Source organism: Dufourea novaeangliae, unplaced genomic scaffold (assembly GCF_001272555.1).
Source record: "Dufourea novaeangliae isolate 0120121106 unplaced genomic scaffold, ASM127255v1 scaffold89, whole genome shotgun sequence".
In the NCBI taxonomy this organism is placed as follows: domain Eukaryota; kingdom Metazoa; phylum Arthropoda; class Insecta; order Hymenoptera; family Halictidae; genus Dufourea; species Dufourea novaeangliae.
The window spans coordinates 1,893,465-1,913,043 of NW_015373988.1; the positions used below are offsets into that span (position 1 = coordinate 1,893,465).

General features: G+C 37.3%; 2 protein-coding genes across 2 annotated transcripts; one reads left to right on the forward strand and one right to left on the reverse strand.

The window, feature by feature from the left end:
* Positions 1 to 4,322: 4,322 nt before the first annotated feature.
* Positions 4,323 to 9,577, reverse strand: LOC107187563 (arrestin domain-containing protein 3). The gene is made up of 7 exons (XM_015575688.1): positions 9,218 to 9,577; positions 6,809 to 6,964; positions 6,532 to 6,743; positions 6,211 to 6,393; positions 5,914 to 6,125; positions 4,602 to 4,762; positions 4,323 to 4,506 (listed from the first exon to the last, which is right to left on the reverse strand). The coding sequence occupies exons 1-7, from the start codon at positions 9,330 to 9,332 to the stop codon at positions 4,373 to 4,375; spliced, it is 1,173 nt and encodes a 390-aa protein (XP_015431174.1). The 5' UTR covers positions 9,333 to 9,577; the 3' UTR covers positions 4,323 to 4,372.
* A 3,575-nt stretch (positions 9,578 to 13,152) lies between these two features.
* LOC107187499 (synaptotagmin-11) lies at positions 13,153 to 18,921 on the forward strand. The gene is made up of 6 exons (XM_015575615.1): positions 13,153 to 13,266; positions 14,513 to 14,821; positions 16,256 to 16,626; positions 16,844 to 17,002; positions 17,414 to 17,731; positions 18,087 to 18,921. The coding sequence occupies exons 1-6, from the start codon at positions 13,215 to 13,217 to the stop codon at positions 18,204 to 18,206; spliced, it is 1,329 nt and encodes a 442-aa protein (XP_015431101.1). The 5' UTR covers positions 13,153 to 13,214; the 3' UTR covers positions 18,207 to 18,921.
* The last annotated feature ends 658 nt before the right edge of the window (positions 18,922 to 19,579 follow it).

The window sequence follows — 19,579 nt, forward strand, 5'->3', positions numbered from 1 at the left end:
GATTTTTACCTTTGAAATCTTGTGGAAAATAATTAGTGACAAAGTAAACGAAAATGACACCCAGATAGCACACGACGCCTTGAAGACGCCCATGTTACGGCTATTTTAGGTCCGAGGGGCCTTTAAGCAGTCATTAAGCTGTCTTAAGCCGTCTGTGTGCTATGTAGGAAGTATTTAACAATTTCTATGAAAGTATAATTACAGAAGGAAAGTGACTCTAGCCGTATTCGTAACTCTAATTCCGTACTAAATAATGCGATTGATCGCATAAAATTACTAAATTTGAATCGTTTCACGTTTACAGCTGTTTAATTTCGTTCTTCTTATGATTCGAGACACGTGTGTCACACGCAATGGTTCTTCCATAGGCTATAACAACAGACTTCGATGACGACTTGATGACGAAATCCCTCAAACAAAGGCGGCCTACCTTTCGCGCGATCCATACTACCCTTGCTAGTTGAACATCCGCACAAAAGTTAGATCATAGTCCACGAATATTTCATTTCGCACTCCCAAGGACGAGAAACTGTCCCAGTGATACTTCCACGTGATCGATCAACCTTAAGTGACTGCGAAGGTACGTAAAGTCCAGTGCTTCTATTTCGCTATGCCTCTGTTTAATCTTGAAAAGTACACGAACAAAGTGACACACGTTTCTTTTTCAATTACATCCCCCAAAAAACAATAATAAATACGCATACCCCTTAACAATTTATTTAACCGTAAAATATACATTTCAATCGAACTAAAACAGACGAGAGAAAAAGTTACTAGAATTTATTACTTTTACATAAACGTTAATTTAAAGTCGTTTTACTAGGTCCAATCGTTTTAAGTAATGCAATTATTTAATAAGATTAAGAACACTGGTCGGTCACATGAAAATCAACATCAAACGTTACCAATTGTGACAATTTATGCATCGACGAATTAATTCACTGACTTGCAACTGATGCAAAAATTGTTGTTGGTGTGTATTCGTTGACGAAAAATAAAGTTACCGTTCCTTTCTTAAAATATCACCAAGCTCGTACAGAAAAATCAATTATGAAACAAGTTAATTGGTATTTTGTAGCAGCAATTAGTGCACATTTCTGCGATATAATGTGTAACCTTACTACAGGGTGTTCCAAAGTATAATATATACAGGGTGTTCCAAAATAACTTCGACTCCCGAAAATGATGGGTTCCTGAGATGATTTGAAACAACTTTTTCCTTAGCAAAAATTTCATCCGAAGCTTTGTTAACAAGATATTAACAAAAAACCCCGACCAATCAGAGCGTGAGTTTGCCGGTCGAGTTCTGATTGGTCGGGGTTTTTCGTTAATATCTCGTTAACAAAGCCTCGAATAACATTTTTGCTAAGGAAAAAGTTGTTTCAAATCATCCCAGGAACCCCTCATTTCCGGGAGTCGAAGTTATTTTGGAACACGCTGTATATATGTATATGTAGGCGTGCGAAGCAATAATTACCATTATCAACGGTAATTATTGCCACGCCCTGTGAACGTTCCTCGTGGCGTATCGTGACTCCAGCAAAATCTATAAATTCCAGAAAACATAATACATCAACCAGAATTAAAATTTTATTAGCATTTATTCTTATTACGATGTTCCAAAGTTCACCACTCAGTTTAACTTATTTTGTAGATTCCAAATAAAATTGTTTTTTTAGAAATTCCTATCTTCATAACTAAGTCATTTATTTAATTAATTATACCCACCATTAAAATATATTATAATTTGTTAGGTATCCATACACTCTGAACGAAGATGTACCTGAGAAACCTGAAGGTTGATAGACTTTTGGCAGGTACTGTATACGCATACAGAACGACATACATGGAAATATAATTGTACCGTGCTACTTTTGTTTCCGCGGTACGTGTATACGTGTTTTCGCGCTCATATTCGACAAGTTGGCAATCATAGTACGGGCCTCATTAACCGACAGGGTACGAAAAGAGTGGAACACGTGTTACTGTATTCACAATCCCAAGATTGTCACAGTTGTATCGATTCGGGTGGAAATTCTTCGACAAATAATGTGGAACCACGATTAATCTGATACCCACCGTCCGTCGACGATAAGATCATTCCTCTGTAAACATGGCAGCGAAGCAGCACGAAATCTAGCTGTTCGTTGTCAAGATGCGAATACCAGATAGGCTGTATACGTGTGTGACGAATTGTACCCCGAGGTTATCGGTGGAAATCTTTCCGCAAAATATGATCAACCACAAATCAATAAACACCTTGAATGTTAGTGCCGTGACTAAACGAAGTACGAAGAATATATTATTTTTCATATCTCTGAATAATACATTTCCCGCTGAACATTCGATTCATGGGATCGATATAAGAATGTAAAGGGTAGCGAGTTGCGTACCTAGGAATTTTATATTAATTTCGTTAGATTATGCAAATACGTTGTATCACGTATTTAACATTTATGCAACATTGTGCATGAATTCTTTTCGGTATGTTAGGAATTATAAAATGATGTAGGAAATGTTTGGCTTTCAAAACATTTGTAACACGAGAATTAGAAACAATAATTAAATTATACTATTTATAGAGGTGAATTTATGTGAAGTCTATTTTAGCTGCAGCTGGTAAAGCTTTCATTGCAGAGGACAAGTATTGAGGAAGCTAATCTGCAGAAGTTAAGTGGAAAATTGGAAGAAAGAAAAATTAACGCATTGTTAAAAGGTAATTGAATCTAGAGAAAATATTATTTCTTTAATCTATACATATGACGTCTTTAGTGTTGTCAGTATTAAAGGGAAATGTGACAACCAGCGCCAGACTAATTTTAATTGAGCTGCAATCAAAGAAAACAAAATTCTAGTTCACCGCGAACGTTTAGTGAAATTTCGTAGGCAGGAAATAAAACTGGATTAACTAACAAAGCATACAAAATTTTTAATTCTTAATTTTAAATTTAATTTTCATATGTAAACATTATTTCGTGGTATGAACACTGAATATAATGTGTTATGCATACTTGTACAGTGATCGGTGAACTTTTTTTTATTAAACGACATTAACGGTAATGCAAAATGTATATTTCATGAATAACTTGTAATTATGCATGTAGACGGCGCCACTTGACGGGGCCTATTTTCATAAAAGTACAAACAAGGTATACAGTAGTCATTCGTTTATTGCACATTTCGGGACTCTAGAGGGCCAGAATTCCAGAAATTGTGCAATAAACGAACATCAATCACCTTGGGCGTAAACAGATTATCAGTCGAGGGGGGGGGGGCAAAAATATTAACACATCGACTGCCACAGTGAAAAAAGCTGTACGTAGCCAGGCACACTTTATTTTGTTTTTAAAGCCATAAATCGTTGCAAATGTATCCGTTTTGTTAATAGAGGCTGTTGGTTGTGTTTCAACGTATACTGCAACATTAAAAATTACGAAAAAAAATTGTAATTGTGGGAAGGGAGAGGGAGGCAAAATCCAATTTTTTTCTTGTAGGGTGGGGAAAAAGCTCCTTTTTTCCATCCAGGGGGGGGGGCAGTAAGCCCTTTACTTCTGCGACGCAGGTATATATAGGGTGCTACATAAAAATTGCCATATATGAAAAACATACATTTTATTCACAACATGGTAAATATAAATACAGATCTTATAATCATGTTTATTCTCCTCCTCCTTTCGTCGAATATCATATACGCACATAAATAATAATACATAATCATATATACGTATAAAAAGTGTAGATTAAGCAGAATTCTCATGGCAGGTATTGTGTAGACAACGGCCGTTCAAGAATAATTATATCATATTGCTTTGGACCTAATTCTGACATACGAGTACACTCTTCAAAAAAAAGACAATTGCAAAAAAACCATTATAGACTTTGATCGTTTCCATTATGAGTATTTATGTGTTGTGCGTCTTTCATTGGCCAAATACTTATATTAATTCAGGCACATAAATTTCGTGTACGAACTTAAGCTTGAGAAGTCTCAAAATTCACTCTGTAAGGCTTTTCTTAATAGCATATGTCTTCTAACATTAATTTCTTCTAATAAAAAATGCTATTACACGCATTAAGATATTATAATATTACTTTCATCAACAAATAATTCGAAAAATAATCAATTTTTGAAAATACCTGTTGCTTGTGAATATCATTCGAGACATCTTATATGCTACGAGCTAATTATCTTTTTAATTCTTAAAAATACTTCATATATTGACAACCGTGAGAACTGAGACTGCCAGCTTGAAAATGTCCACGGTAATCTTGAACGTCTAACTTGATTGTAAAGCTTTCAAAATGTGCTTTTTAGGCTGCAATATAAAACACGTGATTTCCCTTTAGATTAGTATAGTCTTTGCTTCGTTGTTCATTGAACAGGTCCAAAATTGTACACCGGATATTTTGGAGCAAAACGATTCGTTATGCCGAAAATATGATCGGATTCGCCACGTTCCCATAGACTTCTAGCACCATTGGTCGACTCCTCGTATGATGGCGGAGCTAAAATGAAATTGTATTGAAGTTAAAACCCTTGTGGAAAATATCGAAACTGATTCTTTAAAAGAGAAACTTTATAAAATAGCTTATATTCGTACGTAAATTCGGGTATAAATTCGATGTTGCGATTCCTTCCGGCGGCGTCCATCCAATTTCCGGTTTCGACGGATCCATCAGCGGAGCGCTGGGAGTCTGATAGTTTACTAACGGTATCGTGCCCACAAATATGAGAGTGTTTCTAGACAAATTTCTGTGATACCTGAAACAGAATTACCGATTTAACACATTCCATATTGTTCATGTCCTTTAATGGAAGAAATTTCATGCGTCCCTATTCTTCGAGTTATATTATACAGGGTATTAAAATAATTATGGTACACTTTCACAGAGTGGATTCTATATTCCCAACTAAGACGAAAATCGAGAATAACGAAATTGTGTTTGAGGTTTCGTTTTCGAGATAATCGAATTTGAAAATCTAAATGAAACTTCGTATGTCTGTTAAGCAGTCAAAAATAACGGATACGTATTTTTTTTTATCGCCTGAGACGCGACTTCAAGGGGTGAAACCACCCCTCGAAGTTTCGATCCGAAATTTGTTTGTTATAAACAAATTATATTTTGGACAATTTGTTAGCAGCATGTTATTCTACACAAAAACCGCAAACCTCGTCCATTAAAAGTTTTCATATACCTCCTCTAGTTTTCGAGTACTTTCGGATCGAAACTTCGAGGGGTGGTTTCACCCCTTACAGTCGCGTCTCAGGCGATAAAAAAAAATACGTATCCCTTATTTTTGACTGCTTAGCAGACATACGAAGTTTCATCAAAATCGAAGGAGGATACTTCCGTGCCTTCCCTTGTGTATAGGAGACTCTTTTAGCACGTCTGTGCATTGCATTCCGTTTCTACTTACACCACCATCTCGGATACACGCGTTTCAAATTAATTTTCGAATTCGATTTTCTTGAAAATGAAGTCTCGAACGCAATTTCGTTATTCTCGACTTTCGTCTTATTTTGAGCCGTACTAGTCCTCTTTAGTTAAAGGTTGATGGTGATCGGCATTTTATTATGTAACCAAGAGAGTCCTTGCTTCGTTCATACACGTTCGTGTATGCGCTCTAATTAGAATAACCATGGTGACCAAAGAAATTCTGTCGTTTACTGAGGTATAAATAAAAATGCTTTGTATATCTTACGTAAAATAATATATGTATATCTATATGTATTTATATTTGTTTATATATAAAATCCAAACATTTTTATTTACACCTCAAACAGCGATAGAACTGTTTTGGTCACCATGATTATTCAAACTGCAACGCATGAGCGAACAACAGAAGTTTCTTGGTTACCTCATATGTTCCAGTAATTTGATATACTAGTATTTATACGTGTCTATACTAACCATCCTGACACACATGCGACAATCTTCAGATTGTACTCTAGATCGATGATCCCACAATTCGCGAGATTTGACGGCGGTAGCGGGGGAATATCGAGATACTGTAGATATTCGGCCGTTCCTCCACCTTCGACGGGTCCTTTGCCAACTTCCGCTACCACGATTTCTTCCGTTCTGGTATCGGTACTCGGTGTGGTTGCGCGGAAAGTTACGATCTAGACTTCACGATTCATCGTTATCATCAAACACATTGTATAGTATCAATGTTTGTTGTTAAAAGACACGGTAATTTGTGTATACCTTACAGAGAACGAGCTTCACAGTATCCACCGTTACTCCAGACGCATTTTCAACGTTAATCGCTACTGGCATTGCCTGTCCCGGTACATAACCTCTGACTGGTAAAGAATAGTTGACGGTCAAAGGCGCACTCGCGCAACATAAACAGCAAAACGTTTTGGTCATCTCCTCTTGAACTTTCTCCTGAAAACGGATAACGAAAGGAAATTAGAAAAATTAACTTTTAGCTTCTTGTGACGATTACGATAAATTTCCCATTTATACTTGAAACACTTTATGTATATTAAACTTTACAGCCAGTTGAAAAGAAAAACGACGTACCGAAGCTCTTTGTTCTTGATTAAGGTCAAATGGTTGCACCACCGTGAAAGGAATTTTCACATCATGATCGAACTTCCATGGACGATCCAATGTTGCCTTGACGATATACCGGACGTACCCAAAATCAGACTCGAAACTACTCGGTATGTTCATGGGCAACGCACACTTAAATGGGAACTTGTGTTCGCCGCTTTGTACTTCGATCTCACCACCTGAACGAGTGATTAAACACATTTTAGCGGGAGTTTACAGTGAAGAAAACATTTTAGAATCTTACCCGAAGCCGATCCGACAAGATAATATTTCGTTTCGAAATATTCTTCGTGACCGGAAACCGTTTCGGTTCCTTCTCTGTATTGCCCCCTCTCGTCCATTTCTTGTTTGTCCGTTGTCCAACATGTATTCGCGAAACCTTTTATTTTCACGCTAATGCCTACAAAAACAACGTAATAATACAATTCTTCGTGTGGGAATTAGAAAGATAAAATTAACACATATAGAAGAACTAGAAATTTACTTTTTACAGCATTACATCAATTAATAAACCGTTTTGGTGGACATGTCAATTAAAAATTGATTTCTAAGAATAGTTAAAAACCACAAATTATTAGCTGCACAACGTTTGCCACAAAATGTTGAAATGCATATCCACAATTTGCCTCAGTCCGTATTAATTAAAGACACAATGAATCCTGCCTCAGTATTTTACAAAGTAAACCCTCCGGGCTGTTTAATGAGACTTTAACAAAGTATATCTAATTTTAGCATTTAACGCTTAATTCTCGGTACTGCACGAACTACATGACAGTACCAGCGCGAAGAAGGCGTCTTTAATAATACAGCTGATGCCAGAAGTGTTTCGAATAATTAGCCAGAATAATGCAAGTTGCTGACGCGGAAAGAAGAGACCAAATCGAAGCTAGCTAACACAGCCTAGATAAAAATAAACATTAACCCCCTTTCCGACCTAAAAAATTTTTCATATACATATAGTTATTTATTGGATGTCAGAAAAAAAACAGAAATATTAAAAAAAATTATTTATATAAACAAAAACGAATAATCAATATTTCTTAAATATTATTCTCGAAAATGCTATGGTCGGAAAAGGTTAATAACCAGATGTATACAATTAAAAGACCGTAACAATTATCAACTTGGACGACGGCAAAATTTGTTTGTGTCATTTTTTACCAATTTTTTCAAGGTCACCCATGTTTTTTTACGTCTATGCACATAATTTTTCCTGTTCTATATTATAGCCAACATTATTACCCATTTATCCATATACAATAGTATGACCTAGAAATTACCTTAAACTCTAGAAATTTTAAATTTACTTATATCATTTTTGCTACCGTTTAAATTACAAAAAAATATTTCTCGTATGATAGAGGAGATATTTAGGTGGTCTGTTTTAAGGGGAAACACACTGTCGAACGCATAACGCTTTACAAGAACAATATAGCGTGACAGAAACAAATGTTCCATGGCTGATCGCGGTTGTCCGTTTCTACTGCGCGGGTGCACACGGTCGCGCTATAATTAAACTACACCTTGCGGGAAAGAAAAATCTTCGCTGGGAATGCGGTGACAGCAGTTGCGAGATATGCATCAGATGTCACCGTACAAATTGGTACGGAAACTCAAGATAGAACTGCATAAATCTTGCAGCTCGTCAATGGATGCATTTCAGGACTTTCACGTCGAAGACGACATGATTATTAAATTTCTCTGTATATTCATAAACTGAACTTCGCTTCTATTATAAGAGTTTCTTCTACGTTTTTCATTGTAGCTAAATGTTACTTTCTTGTAAAATTAAAATTATTAGAAAAGTTTTCGTTGCTCTGTAATATTTACTGTTACATTTGTCTAAAAGAATAATTTCGATTGCTTAGTAAAAAAAAGAGGAAAAGTGTAAGATAGTACTGTAGTATTTTCACCATAAACAGTTTCTCAAGATCATTTAACATGAACAGGAAGCTTAATTATTTATTAATGTACTATAAACACGCGACAAACTTCAAGAACGTCACGAAACGAGATACTCGGAAAACTCAATACTGTTACGTCAATAATGCACCTGCTGCCTGGTGATATTTTAATATTCCAATATTAATATTTTGATATCTCCAATATTGAGCTGGTATAATTCTAAACTCTATTATCTGTGATTGTCAGGAAAAACGCCGCATGTAAAATGTTGTTCTCCAGCTCAATTAACGCACAAACTCAAATCTTTCGAAATTGTGACACGAGACGTTTCACCTTACAGCCACAGGCAGAATTCCAACATATCTCAAGGATACTGAAAGCAGCGACCTTCAATACCGACATCCCGTCACCGCGTATTTAAAATACCTTAGACGCATTAATCGTCAAAATAAGCATTACGTAGAGCTCGGTGTCTCTCAAACCTCTAAAATCCGTAGACACCTGTCGATCATCGTATATCCGAAAATGACATGCAACAGACGCAATATACGCAGATACAGTACTGGACAAAATTATTCGTACACTCTTTAATACGGAACAACTTTTTTTAAAATTGGTCCAAATGACTTGAGATCTTTTGTGAAGTAAAGGGACATTAGTTTACTAAATTATGTGTAAAAAAAAAATTGAAAAAGTTCAATTGATTCGTTCCTCGAACTGTGTATAACGATCACAGTCGCAAACATACCGCGGATCTTCTTTGTGCTATCCAGCACGACGATAATATTCCCGCTGACCGTCTGTCCTGGATAATACGTGCTCCAAGGATTGTCGAAGATTACACGGAAATCCTTGAGCCCCATGTCTGCCGGCGCGGAACCACTTTCGTCGATATATGTATATGTCCTAGCTGTTCCTGGCTGGGTCGCCTCTTTTATTAATTATTCCACTCGCGTTGGATTCGTCCGGTGAGAATGGAAGAGACGTTTAACACACGCGTTCAGTACCTGCTTTCGTACATACGCCGTTTCGTTTCACGCCGCGAGCGCACCGCAGCAGCGGCTATATCGAGCCGCTCGTAAAAGCCGGCCTGATCGTGCTTACGAGTCCACGCTACACTACTCGATATTTCTCTCTTCTGCGCAGATACCCAGCCGTGGCAGTGCTCGGAGGGGGACAGTTAGCTACAGGTCGTTTCAAACGGTTTATCGCTCTGGCTACCCGCCCCTCACAATGGAACTGATCAACAATCCTCATGATCAGCTGGAAACATCAACTAATCAGCTGGAAGCATCAACTGATTAGCAAATCCTTGAATGAAAATCTTATAAGGGAACCACCGTGACTGATACACGACGATTTTGATGCAACTTTGTACAAATGTTCATTAGGCTTACCTGAGAATAATCTACAGTAAATCCTCGGTGAGTGTTCGAAGACTCCTTGGTACTGACAAGGAAAGGTCCCCGGATGTAACGCTGACTTTTCAATGAGGTTTAGCAAAGAGATAGAGCGTGAAATTCTGAAGACAATGGTATTTGTTTCAGCCACATATGACTATTAATTTATGAAATATTTAATGTTCAGGAGTACTACCTACTTACCCGTTTTTGAGGGAGATATCAACCCTTTTGTCCGAACCAGCCCTTCTAGGTAAGTGCTTTAAAACCTTGCGCCATAAAAGATATCTAAAGATTGTTTGAATAAAAGTTACACCGTTTCTTGAAGTCTATAAACCTGTGAGAAAAATTTGTTGGAAAAATAATTTTTTTACGAAAATTAAATTGCTCCCTCTTGTTTTGGAGAAACTTTTTGAACAGATTAATGGGCCTCAAGAAACGCTATAAGTTTTATTTGAATAATTTTTGAAACTAAAAACTGTCGATGAACTGTTTCAAAAATTCCGTCTTAAATATGGCGCGTTCCAGTTTTGAAAAAACCGATACATTCATGTTATACCGACGATGACGTAACGTCGCTGCGTGACCCCATTGGTTAAGCATAGGTAAACATGCGCTTAGGAAACCCACGTTTTCACATATCGTGGCAATATTCGCGATTAAAACATCGCGCATGCGTTAATCCTGCGAAAGGCATGACGTCATCGTGGATAACGAATGAACAACGATGATGCAATTGATGAATACGTCTGATAATATAATAACTGTCGGGACAGGCTTAACTCGTATCTGCCTGAGTAGGGTCAGAATTATTTCACTTTGACGAGCAAACAATGTACGGGTCGACAATTGCGTCGTTATCGTTTGTTTGCTTAAAGTTTCATTGCACTTCGTTTATCCGTTTGTTTGCATACAGACATACACACCCGTTGTAATAATATAATCTATAATTTCTCAAAAAATAGATATATCAGTATTTTCGTTGCTTTAATTCTTTTTGACATTATTTCAATATTTTGTTGGCACAATATAATTTAATGGTATTAAAATAAATAATAATCAAGGATACCAAGAATCATACTTACAAATTATAGTCATACTTACGAATTATCAACCGTAGCACAATTTGGTAGCTCGTTATTGTACAAGTATGCGTCTTAATGTATACTAATTACTGAACATACCGAAATATAATTAAATTGTTTATCTATATGTTAAGAAAAAAAGAAAGGGTATACTTCATTGTTATTGAAATCATAACAATACCCGTAACATAAAATATGTCATTTCTACAAATGTTCATAATATCACCTAAGACATGTAATTGCCAAATGAAGTCTCTAAATTAAAAGCAAATGAGACAATGCATTGGCAGTAATATAATATAATAATCAAAAACTTTTTACCAAGAATCTTCAAAAGCTCTGAGAAGATGAGCAAGAATTATGTAATGAAATATAGGATTATTTTCAGAATATTAAAGAAAATACTAACTTCATAATTTTCCACTTGGCGATCAATCCTCAAAAATTAATTTGTCAATATCACTAATGGCTTCAGTAAGTGTACGAGTATGGGGAGTTCCTTACCTGTCATAATATCAATTCATTTGAAAAATGCAAGAACGCCATGCCCCATGTCGCAGCTTGAGTGCGCGATATTTTACGGAAATTTATCTCTGAACCGAATATCGCCGCACGTGCTTTTGAAACACGAAATACGAAGCTGCCGGGATAAACAAGAACTTAATCTCGTGTCATCAACTGTATTAAATATAGAAACATGCGAGTTAATATCTGTTTACAGGAATGATACAAAATGAAAAGGTTTAAGCAAAATCCGATGTTCACAGCCGTATAATAAAAAGCAATACGTAAATATTACAAACGAATTGTAGATATTTATGGAAAAACTTGCAAAAACAGAAACCAAATAGAATTTCATGTTATTATTAATGATTCGATTATATTAAAATAAAACGAAAGTGTTAATTGACTTCGTTAATTTTACGCATACTATGAAAACACCAATATTCCCAGGTTAGCATAATCAATTTAAGAATTTCACTTTCTTAAAACAGTAATTGTTTAAAACTATTCATCGCACGCTGTTCAATAAATTATTGTACTACTATTCCCTGAATTAAATTGGACAGTAGCATATAATACTACAATTCCCTGAATTAAATTGGACAATAGCATATAAATATCGAATATACGTAGAAATGTGTTTCAACATAGTAATTCACGCCCAGAGTAAAATGCAGATAAATTATAAATGTACGAAAAATCATTTTACATCAAAACAAACTAATATAAAATTTAGTAACAAGAAGCGTCAATAAATGTGGAACATCATCAATTGAGAAATTAAAAATACCTTTTCATTAGACGAGTTCTTTATCAATATTAATCAACTTGTGCAAAACTAACAAACGAAAACACGATACAGATACATACATATGAATCTACATTAAAATGTTTTTGATTTCCTTCTAATAACTGCGACATCATCGCCAACGGCTAACCCAGCCAGAAGAACCAGAAAACAAGTTCCCTTTACACTTTACAAATCAATTGAAAAATTCATTAATTGTCTCCCTATTCTTCAGCATGATATGTGGTTTATGTTGCATCGAATCTACTGTTCAATTACTCATATCTCGCGCAATGTTTTAAGACAGCTGATTGCGAAAAATTACATTGTGATTATTAAAGATTACAAAATTTTAAAACCATCTTCTTTATAAATTTGGAATATTGATAAACAAAAATTTAATTTTTTAACTAAACACCAGAGATGTAGAATTTTACACTAAATTATAATTTACATATACGTTAATTGCTACACATAACATTTTTAATTATTATATTCGTATAATAGATTGAAAAACAAATAACATCGCGTTATTTCCTCCGTGAAAGCGTGTTTTGGCACGGGAGCCAACGGTTCTCGCCCGTCGGCCAGCTGAAACGGTTCGAATCGATAGCGCATCGATTCAACCGGTAGGTGCACCTCTCTCTCCCGAGTGCATCGTCACCTGCGCCGGGATCCCCGTTACCTGCGGGAACACCCCTTCTGTGCACCCACGTACCAAACGGCATTGTTTCTGGTGTCGCCGCCGCCGGCGTCGACGTCGTCCTCGTCGTCGTCGGTCCCCTTTTCTGGAGTCGTCGATTCCGCGCAAGCCCAGGGCCGTTACTATTGATCGAACATCATCCGATGGTCGCCTCGGAATACCACGAACGGTCCGCACACCGTAAATATTCGTTCAGTGCGCCGTGGTCGAGTGAGTTACGCGCATAAAAGCGTTTTTAAATACGGTGGACAAAACGTGGACCGAAAATGGTCGGAGGAGTGACGGAGGATGGACCTCTAATTCAGCCCGTCGAGTCCGGTAAGTGTAGTTTGATAAACGGTGAAATACACGCCCGATTCACGTTCCTTCTTTGAGCCCTTGTCTCGTGGCCGAAGCAACATCGACCATTCCCGTCGACGATGACATACCCCCTTTTCTCGACGCGATTGCACCATCGTGCAAGTTCGTAGATTCTCTGGCTATGTTGAGATAGATTCAGGTGCTATTCGATAGAGATGTAAAGGAGGAAGATCTTGGTAAGAATCGTGGCGCTTTTGAAGATGTCCGTGGAGACAGCTGTTACCAGTTGGGGGACCTGTTTAAGGATGATTCTTCCAACCAGGGTTGTTCCATCCATTCCAATTGTGCTTTTTTAGTTTCCCTTAGAATCCCTGTTCGCGATGATTAGTCGATTACTGTGAGCTTCGAGGTACATTTAGACAGTTCCATTGGTTTGGATGAGTCAACCTTAGCGATGTATATAGCGAGTAGCCCCTTCTAGGGATGAGTAACAAGATCATGTGGTGGTTGTTAACGTTGCGTCTGTGATTTTTCAAAGTAGCTTAAGCGGCACTTATATTCTTTTCCACGTTCATAGGTCATATATCCGGTTGAATGAAACTTTCCCGTGCGTGTTATTTGCGGTAATGAACAAACTTAATCGTAACATCGTGACCAGGGGATGAAGCTGGAACGGTATTCTGAAGTTCTTCTGCGGAGTTCTATTTCTGGTGAAGGCATCATACTAAATTTACATTAAAGTTGCACGACCTGTCATCTGGCAATCCCAGCCGTATCCCATCGTTTCCTCTAAACATCGATAACATTCACACAACTAGAATAAATCAAAAGTTAATTCCTGAAAGCAATTCACAAATGTCATAGAACAATATCAAGAGTTACAATTTTACTATCAATGACGAGATTCATTGGATTCGGTTGGATACAAAAATATTTCCTCATTGTTAGACTAGGTAATTTCGTAAAGGGCAAAGAAATTCCCATCTTAATTCTGAATAATGAAACTTCTTATCTACTCATATTATTTGTGATTCGTGTATGCGAGTAATGGCAACGGTTTTTCCACGAGTAAGACATCAGAGTGACGTTAGATGTGACGTGATATGTCAAAGAAAGCTGTCGTAAGGAACCTGTCGCTGTCGACAGTTAATGATGAATTAACGTATTGACATCTACACACTTGAATTCCGGCGAATAATCATCGAAAATCTCGTGGCATTTGAGATAGGCCACGGTTATAAACAGAAATCCCACGTAATTCCAGTGTCGACGACAACTGTGGTCGCGCTATGCATCGGCGCCGCTTTTCTACTTTGCGCCGTCGCGATGACCTGGTGGCTTTGCCGACGACGTCGCGAGCACACCAAACTGAATTGCGACAAGTCCTTGGCGTTCAGACCGCCACATAGGAAACCGACGGCGGTGAAGAGCCCAGGTAGCACCAGCCACTACCTGAAGAAGAGTCCAAGCCCCACGGAGCCTACCAAGAGCCCTCCTGGTTCCGGTGGACAGACGCCGAGCCCAACTGGATCTCAAGCTTCGAATCCTTATTCTCAACCGAGGACACCTCAGGGTACGAATAAAAATGCTTGTCTCGTCAATTAAGGGAGGGGGGTTCTAATGCAAGAGGGAGTTATGCCAGAACAGTAGCGTTGCGAGGTTAAGACTTGAGCAAATTGCTAGCAGTAAATGACAAAAGTTTTCCAAATACCATAGTCATCTGGTTCTGCATTTGACTTGGGTTTTGCAGGTAACATATTGTTACCATTTCCAAGGCGCCAGCTGACAAAATAGTGAAGCAAATTGACAGAAGGTTTTGAAGCATGACCTATGTCAAATGGAGGGCAAAAACGGAACAAGGTTTGGGCAAGCCCAATTTGCTGCATATGTTACTGTCAATTCGCTGCCTGTGTTGCTGTCAAACTCGTAGCCATAACTTTATAACAAGCATTAGAGAAAATTTAGCTTTGCGGGTTTGGCTGACTAGGTAAAAACTAGGGTAAACTTTCCTAAATAGTACATGTTAAGAAGAGATTTGTTTATTTGTTTTATTTATTAATGGGATAAATACCCTCTAGTAGAAAGTTCTGTTAACAAGGGAACGATGTACGTAAAAATGCAAATAAATGGTAAAGTAATATTAATTATTGACAATGCGAAGAAACGAATTGTTTAATTTTTTTACAAGTCTGACAGAACGTAATAAAAACGGACTTTGTGCTTGTCCATACATTAGGCAAAGTGTAATCTAATTACAATTACAATGTAATTGCAATTTAATTGCAATATAATTACAGTTACAATCACATTCTATAACTATACTAAATTGACAATAAAAATTGCAATAAAATTGTAAAATTACAATGTAATTGTAATTGTAATCGTAAAAGTCAACATAAATTCCGTCAAAAGCACTATTACAATTTCTGTGACGGTAAAATAGTGAATGTGTAATTCGTCATTTTGACGGGTTCGGTGGTTCTAGTGTTAATTTGGCATAAATTTCAGTAACTCCCAAAACTAAGTCGTAGAAGACCCTTCCTCTATATCACTTATCCTTTAGTGTACCACTGCCGTGTAAACTCGGCTTCAGCTAGGAAAAAAAGTGAGATAGGCGAAAGGCCTCGTACGATTTAGTTTTGGGAGTTACTAAAATTTATGCCAAATTAACATTAAGTTTAACATTCATTTCAGTACTTGAAATAAATTTATTAAGTAGTAAAAAACTTTTCTTCTACGCCACATTTTCCCCTAGCGAAAGCCGAGTTTGCACATGAGGGTACATATGTATAGCAAACGAAGTTAATTTCAATTGGTAGACTTGGAACAATCGAATGGCGCGTAATTCAAAATAAGAATCGTTGTTGCTCCAAAAGCAAACAGGTATTATAAAAGCATAACTTTTCTGGTTATAAATATTTTCGACACGTCATTTATGAAAGTTATTTATAACCTGTTTTACGGTCACAGATAATCAGAGACTCTTCGCCTTCTCTCCCGATTTCAGGCACGCCAGCTCAGACACCTTCAGGGGACGTTACTTTGAGCATCGAGAACGAACGTGACAAGGCGGAAATCGAGAACAATGAGAAAACCGAACGGGACAAGAATCATACGACGAAAAATAACAAAGACAACCTGGGCCAGCTGGTGTTTAAGCTACGATACGTCAGCGAACAGAATGCGCTCGGTGTGACTGTGGTGAATTGCAAGGGTTTACCAGCGAGGGAGCAAAACGCCACCAGCGATCCTTACGTGAAGCTGAAGCTGTTGCCCGACAAACAACAACAGGTGAAAACGAGAGTCCTCAGAAACACCAGAGATCCTGTCTACGACGAAGACTTCACGTTCTTCGGGATATCCAAAGATCAATTGCAGGTATGGAATTTGTTTGCATATAATCACGTAAAGAAATTTAACGATAGTTCTTAACTATTTTTAGTTACTTTAAAAGTAAACAAATTTCATAAATAGGAACGCTTTTTCAAAGATCGATTGTTTAAAACTTTTCTAAAGTGTTTATAATTATTAATAAACTTCGCCCAAATTTCAGTCGAACGATTCACGAAATAAGCTTTTTCATTATCGTTCGCAGAAAATCAGCCTGCACTTCATAGTGCTCAGCTTCGATAGATACTCCCGGGACGATATTATCGGTGAATTGACGTGTGCACTCTCGTCGGTCCCCAGTTTGGGAAGCGCTGATAACCAGGAGATATCATTGTGTCGAAAAATTTGCCCCAGAAGCCTGAAGGTGAGAAAAACCACGATAAAGAAGAAACTAATACCGATCAAAGAAATGTGTCTTTAAAGAACTCTTCGATAATATTTAATATATAAAATCCTAGAACCGTTGTGAGTCATGATGACAAAGAAAAATAACAGTTCTTACTACTTTCTTTTAATATTCTTGAATTAAGTTATTAAAAAATTACACTTTGAGTTTCCATTCAATTTATTTTTATTCTAATCAAATTCTATTTAATTAGTTCGATTTTAAAAGTTTTTTGGGACACACTGTATATATCAAATGTTATAAATTTATAAAGATTCATAAGCCCTCTTAGATTAGTAATTTATACGCCTTGAAATAAAATCTCTGAGTTAAATAGTCGAATTACCGTTAAATAAACATAATATTATAGATTATATTATACCATTACAGATTCAATCGCAAGGCAGGGGTGAATTGTTAGTATCACTCTGCTGGCAACCGATCAACAGCCGATTAACGGTGGTTGTGCTGAAAGCACAGAACTTACCAAAGATGGACGTGACAGGCTTGGCGGATCCGTACGTCAAAATCTATCTTCTATACAATAATCAACGTATCGCAAAGAAGAAGACGTGCGTGAAGAAACGCACCCTCAGCCCCGTATTCAACGAGTCCTTTGTTTTCGACATACCGAACGGTGCGGATGGTCTCAAAAATGTCAGCCTTGAATTCATGTTGCTCGATTGGGATCGTGTTACAAAGAACGAGGTATGTAATTTCAAGTTGTATAAGCTAAACCGTTAAAATTGGATATTTTGTTAAGGTCAATGCATCTATTTTTTAATACCACGTTGTTATCGATGGAAGGACCAATTCAACGACCTATACCATGATGATATAAAAAAAAGATGCACTGACCTTAAAAAAACTCAAGGTCATTTGGACATCTCAAAAAAAAAGTAAGATACAAAAAAATGAAATTGTATCCAACCCATGGGTTCAGAAAAACGATTACGGCCCGTCCCGAATGTGTTAAATAAATCGAATGTTGACGATTAAGTGTTGTTCACTTAAAAACACCCAACATTTGCCTCCGTTTATTATGGCGCTCCGTGTGTTACAGGTGATCGGGCGGCTCGAGTTTGGTGGCCCGGATTGTCAAGATTCAGCTATGAATCATTGGAGAGAAGTTTGCAGCTCGCCGCAGAGGCAGATCGCTGATTGGCACAAATTAAGGGAGTAATTACCATCTCCCGGCCCATCGATTTTCCTGGAATCCCGTCTCCGACTATCCAAACGCCCCACGTATCCTCCCCCATTATGAAACCACCGATCCAACCCCCCCTGAAACCCTACGATGAAGTTGGGTATCTGTTTTGTAAACCTAATACTCGATGTATATTAGGCTTGAAGCGATTGGCGGCACGTCCACACTCGCGATCGATGCTACTGCTGGTGCACCGCCGTGAAACGTATCGTTATTACATTACGTGGACGCGAAACATGCACAAGGAACGACTTTGATCCCTGAAATTCTCGAGCATATCTGGCATCGATTTTAAAGCAAAACTGCTCGAGGTTCCCATCTGTGTTAAAAACAGGAATTTTTCGTTCCATTCATAATATTTTCCTATTATTTCGTAGAGACGAGTCATCGACGATTCGCAACATCTTCGTAAGCGATGATCGAGCACTAATCGAATATAATCTGTTCAACTCGTTAACCGTGTAACTGTTCCACCATAATTGCCCCGTCCTGGCGGAATTAAAGATGAATGAAACTCGCTTGAAGCGAGTTAGTATATAAAGATCCAATTTAATATTCTACAAGTATTATGACAAATTCAGATTCAGAAATATGATGGTGAATGAATAAAAAGACGAACAATTTTCGGGGGCTGATACTTATTAGGTCGAGTATTCACCGATCGAATGTCCGGATGTCCGAACGTCTCCATCGAATGCAGTGGCAGACGATCGCGAGTGTGACGCATACAAAATGCTTTACGATATAAATATAGTTGTTAAGATTTCCGACCAGATGGCAAATAGAGGAGGGGAACGAAACAGTTAAGTAGTAAAGAAACGAGCGTCTGTCGATTATTGGATACCACTGTCGCGAACACAGCGTTGTGCTTCTGTGAGACTGTTTTTTTTTTTTTTTTTTTTTTTTTTTTTTTTTTGACAAAATGACGACTCGATACTCGCGTTGCGAGTTTGAAGTAGGATTCTTGGTTCTCGGGTTAGATTATTGAAGGAGGATTCATCGTTGAAACGACTTTAGAGAACATGCACGGACGAACTGAATGGATTTTTAACAGTAACATGTTATAACAGAGATATGATTTTATTATACAAAGTGACCCAGCTGAAGAAGACCACCTAAATATCTCCTGTCTTTTTACTGTCATAAGAAATAGTTGAAACACAATTTGAATGGTTTTGAAAGAGGAATACCGTGGAAGAAAGACATTTTTTAAAGTCTGTTTTTCCATGTTTTTTCAAGATTACTGGCATTTTTTGCTGGGAAGCATATATTTTTTTTTATTGTATCCTGTTAATGATGAAATAATGCATTCGAGCGTGACTGAGTTATGACCGTCAAATGACCTTAAA